Source organism: Seriola lalandi, unplaced genomic scaffold, assembly GCF_002814215.2.
Source record: "Seriola lalandi dorsalis isolate HSWRI2012SDOR001 ecotype SW California unplaced genomic scaffold, Sedor1 jcf7180002055007, whole genome shotgun sequence".
Classification (NCBI taxonomy): domain Eukaryota; kingdom Metazoa; phylum Chordata; class Actinopteri; order Carangiformes; family Carangidae; genus Seriola; species Seriola lalandi.
The window spans coordinates 19,354-23,819 of NW_019525550.1; the positions used below are offsets into that span (position 1 = coordinate 19,354).

A 4,466-nucleotide genomic window follows, 5' to 3' on the forward strand; every position below is an offset into this window, starting at 1 on the left:
TCTCTGCTCTGGTGTCCAGCTGGAGACAGATATGACAAACAGAAAGGAGAAAGAAGATGAGTGTGTGATCACTGTGTGTGTGTGTGTGTGGGGGGGGGGGGGGGGGGGGGTTCTGTCACATCAGAACAGATACATGAATCATTGATTATCTACCAGTTGATCAGGACTCACATGGCATGTGTTTACTGCAGAGAGAGAGATGAAGTTTTTCCTGCTGATAACGACATGTACAGATGGGTGAGCGAGCTCCAACGACCTCTCTCTCTCTCTCTCTCTCTCTCTCTCTCTCTGTTCTGGCTGACTGGAACATTCGCATCAGAGTCACTGCTTCTATTGATCTTCTATCAGCTGCTCAACAGAAACAAGTTCTAGTTCCTGTTTCACTGAGGGCTGCTGGGAAAATATCTGTGAAGGTAAACAACGTTAGAGGCCTGGGCACAAAGAGACAGGTTGTTCTGTCTCTGTCAGTCGGAGGTCCTGTATGGGGGGGGGGGGCAGACTGTTTTCATATGAAGAGAAACGTGTCTGGAAACAATCAAACCATCAGAGCAGCAGTGACACCACCAGGAAGTAAAGTCAGACTTTCACATTAAAACAGGGTTTTAAAGAAGAAAGTGTGTTCAGCAGCCGTGTGTGTGTGTGTGTGAGAGAGAGAGAGAGAGAGAGAGAGAGCAGCATATTTGCAGTGTGACGCTGTTTGTTCTGAAAACACAGATTAAACCGTCTGGTGGTCTAACAGACGCTCAGTCTGGAGCCGCTGGTGGCTGATGGAGCGCTCGCACTGAGCATGCTCAGAGACCACAAACTGTGACCTGCTGAGGACCTGCCCAGTCATCATGAAAACAGCCCCGTCTTTAATTTGACCTGCACATCAGATAAATATCAGTGTCATTAAATGATCAGAATCTGAGTGACATCACTTCCTGAGGATGTTATTATCTCTGATGTCCCGCCAGAATAAAGCTCCAGAAATACACCAGAGAAACGGTTTCTGTAGAAAATCCTCCCTCTACTGATCGCTGCTAATCACAGCTGATCACAGCTGATCAGAGCTGATCAGTTGAAAGTCTGAGATGAATGAAGGTCAGTTTGGGAACCGAATGAGATGAAACCAAACCTGAACTGACGTCAGAAACCTGCTGGTAAAAACTACGGAAAACCAAGAGGGACAGTGAACGTCTCTAAACTGAAGACTCAGTTTCACTGAGTCAGAGTTCTCCTCAGGTCAGAGTTGCATGATGCTCTTATGTTCATGTCACACACACACACACACACACACACACACACTTTTAAATCTACGTTTTCCGTTAATGATAAGTTGTAATCGTCAGTAGCCTGGATATATTTGAAAATCATTTTAAAAACTACTGAGAGAGAGAGTGAGTGAGAGAGTGAGCAAGGTTCACTTTAACATCAGTCTGTTTTTCTCTCTGACAGCAGGATGAGTGACGTCTGTTTGGCTTCAGCCTCCTCCACCGGCTCCAAGGTAACAGGCCCGTCAACAGGATGCAGTTCCCCTGGCAACGAGCCTCCAGCCTTCGTCCTCCCTCCTCGCAATGCCCGGGTCACCCTGGGGGGAGACGCCCGACTGGAGGGGAAGGTGGGACCAAAGAATAATCATGAAAAACTTAAATTAAAGACCATTAATCCAGAATGTGTTTTAATTCTAATGTGATTAGCAGCAGCTGTTAACAACAGTGATATCACCATGGAAACAAACCTGAAGTCAAAATATAGTAAATAATGTTCCTGACATGAACTGTCAGTCCTCTCTCTCACTGCTGATGCGTTCATGATCTTTTTTAATCTTGGTGGTTTTGTGTCTTTAACTGAATGAGAAGAGTCAGAGTCAGACACTGTGATGTCACACAGGTGAACACAGGTGAACAACAGGAAGTTAGTGACACACAGAGGAGATGTGAGACACTTCTCTGAGTCCTGGTTCTCCTCTGAGTCCTGGTTCTCCTCTCGGTCCTGGTTCTCCTCTCGGTCCTGGTTCTCCTCTCGGTCCTGGTTCTCCTCTCGGTCCTGGTTCTCCTCTCGGTCCTGGTTCTCCTCTCGGTCCTGGTTCTCCTGTGATGAGAACAGAGTGATTTACAGATGAAAACATGGAGGTTTCAGATCAGAGCCACATGTTACTGAGCAGGAAGTGAAGAGAGAGGGATTAACATTTCTTCAGTCTTGTGACTGACTGCATCCTGATGGGAAGCAGTCAACCGCACACACACACACACACACACACACACACACACACACACACACACTGTCTTTGAAGTGTGGTCTCTGGTTTATTTCTCATCTGGTTTCATTCTCTCAGTTTTAACCAGTTAGAAACCAAATAATAACATAATTAACATAAAAACAAGAAGCTACGCGCAGCGCCTGCCTCAGGCTCCAGGAGAACGTTGTGTGTGTACAATCCCACAGCACCTGAATGCACCGTCACAGCTCAAACAGGGAGATTGATGGATCTGCAAGGCCTCATGGGAGTCGAGCTGAAAGTCGTCAAACAGTGGAAACATGTGTTCGCCACATGCTGCACACACACACACACACACACACACACACACACCAACATGCTGCTCTTTCTGTAGTTGTGACGACTTGTTGACAGAATGTATTCTCCCACCTCTAAACCTGGTCCAGACCTGGACCCTAGAACCAGGTCTGGACCCTCTAACAGGACTCTTCCAGTCTCCATCAGAGATGGTTCATCTTTACGTTTACAAACTGCTCTGATGTGACACACGGTGTGTTCACTGTCAGCTCAGAAATCAGACACTGTTTAAGTTTCCTGAGTAACTCAGTGACTGTGTAAGTGAAGGCAGCTCAGTCATGGTAGCATCAGGAGACAACAGGCCCCTCCCCCAGAGGAGCAGGACCCCCCCCGACTGAAAACAACCACACAATCAAACCTGTGCACCTGTCTTTCAGGTGCGTGGTCATCCTGAGCCTCAGGTCACATGGTACAGAGAGGGGAAGCCTGTGATTGGTGGAGAGCGCTGTGTTGCGGAGCAAGGTGGGCGGGGCACATTCAGTCTGGTGGTGGGCGGAGTCACAGAGGACGACCTGGGGCGTTACACCTGCCAGGCCACCAATCAGGCAGGTAGCCGGCAGGTTACCGTGGAGATCCTTCTGCAAGGTGATACTACTCCTGATACTACTACTGATACTACTCCTGATACTACTACTGATACTCTTGATACTACTACTGATACTACTACTGATACTAATCCTGATACTACTACTGATACTCTTGATACTACTACTGATACTACTACTGATACTACTACTGATACTACTGATACTACTACTGATACTACTACTGATACTAATCCTGATACTACTGATACTAATCCTGATACTACTACTGATACTACTACTGATACTACTCCTGATACTACTACTGATACTACTGATACTACTACTGATACTAATCCTGATACTACTACTGATACTAATCCTGATACTACTACTGATACTACTACTGATACTACTCCTGATACTACTACTGATACTACTGATACTACTACTGATACTAATCCTGATACTACTACTGATACTAATCCTGATACTACTACTGATACTACTACTGATACTACTCCTGATACTACTACTGATACTACTGATACTACTACTGATACTAATCCTGATACTACTACTGATACTAATCCTGATACTACTGATACTACTCCTGATACTACTACTGATACTACTACTGATACTACTGATACTACTCCTGATACTACTACTGATACTACTGATACTAATCCTGATACTACTACTGATACTAATCCTGATACTACTGATACTACTCCTTCATCTTTAACTTTTCCTTTTTCCATCCTTTCATTTGTTCATTGACCTTCATCTCAAAAAGCCTCGGTTCAGTCCAACTGAAGATGTGAACAACTTTCTCACTAAAGTCCGTACGGAGTTAATTAATCACGAGTCGTTTGTTCAATCTGTAAAGAACAAAACTCTTCTTCACGGACTGATGCAGCAGGAGAAGACGGACAGACGAGTCTCACCGCGGTGACACATGATTTAACTCTGACGTTATTTTCTTCTGCTTCTTTCTGGTGCTTTGGAAGAAAAAGGACTGAAATCACGATGGATTGAACGTAGTCAGCTGACCTGGATCAGGTCTGCTTCCTGTCCCCGGAGTCCAGACTAAAGCTGGAGGAGCAGCAAACTGTTCCCTCCGTGTTTCATTAAAGTTGTTCAGATCAGAATCAGTCTTCTTTTTTTCCTGACGTGTCTCATGTCTCATGTTGAAACGCTCTGATGACGCTGCAGCTGAAATCTGGTTTGGACTGAAACTTTCTGCTGCTTCTCTCATGTTTTTCCACCTGCAGAGAATTCTGGGAAGAAATACGTCCTCCCGTCCTCCATGAAGACAGGGTGAGCTCCTCTGTCAGCTGTTTCTGTGTGTTAAATACAAATCCAGACAGCCCCCCCCCCCC

The 4,466-nt window shown here is 45.5% G+C and overlaps 1 protein-coding gene across 7 annotated transcripts in view; it reads left to right on the top strand.

Moving 5' to 3' along the window:
- Positions 1-4,466, top strand: part of mylka (myosin, light chain kinase a) — a 55,430-nt gene that overhangs the window by 1,673 nt on the left and 49,291 nt on the right. For 5 of the 7 annotated variants that reach the window (XM_087171489.1, XM_087171494.1, XM_023397276.2 and 2 more), the window contains 3 exons: positions 1,438-1,600; positions 2,935-3,142; positions 4,359-4,404. In XM_087171489.1, coding sequence (XP_087027615.1) covers positions 1,442-1,600; positions 2,935-3,142; positions 4,359-4,404 — 413 coding nt within the window. In that variant the 5' untranslated portion in view covers positions 1,438-1,441. Of the gene's footprint in view, positions 1-1,209; positions 1,225-1,437; positions 1,601-2,934; positions 3,143-4,358; positions 4,405-4,466 lie in introns of those variants that run through there. The other 2 variants (XM_087171493.1, XM_087171491.1) reach the window with 2 other exon arrangements.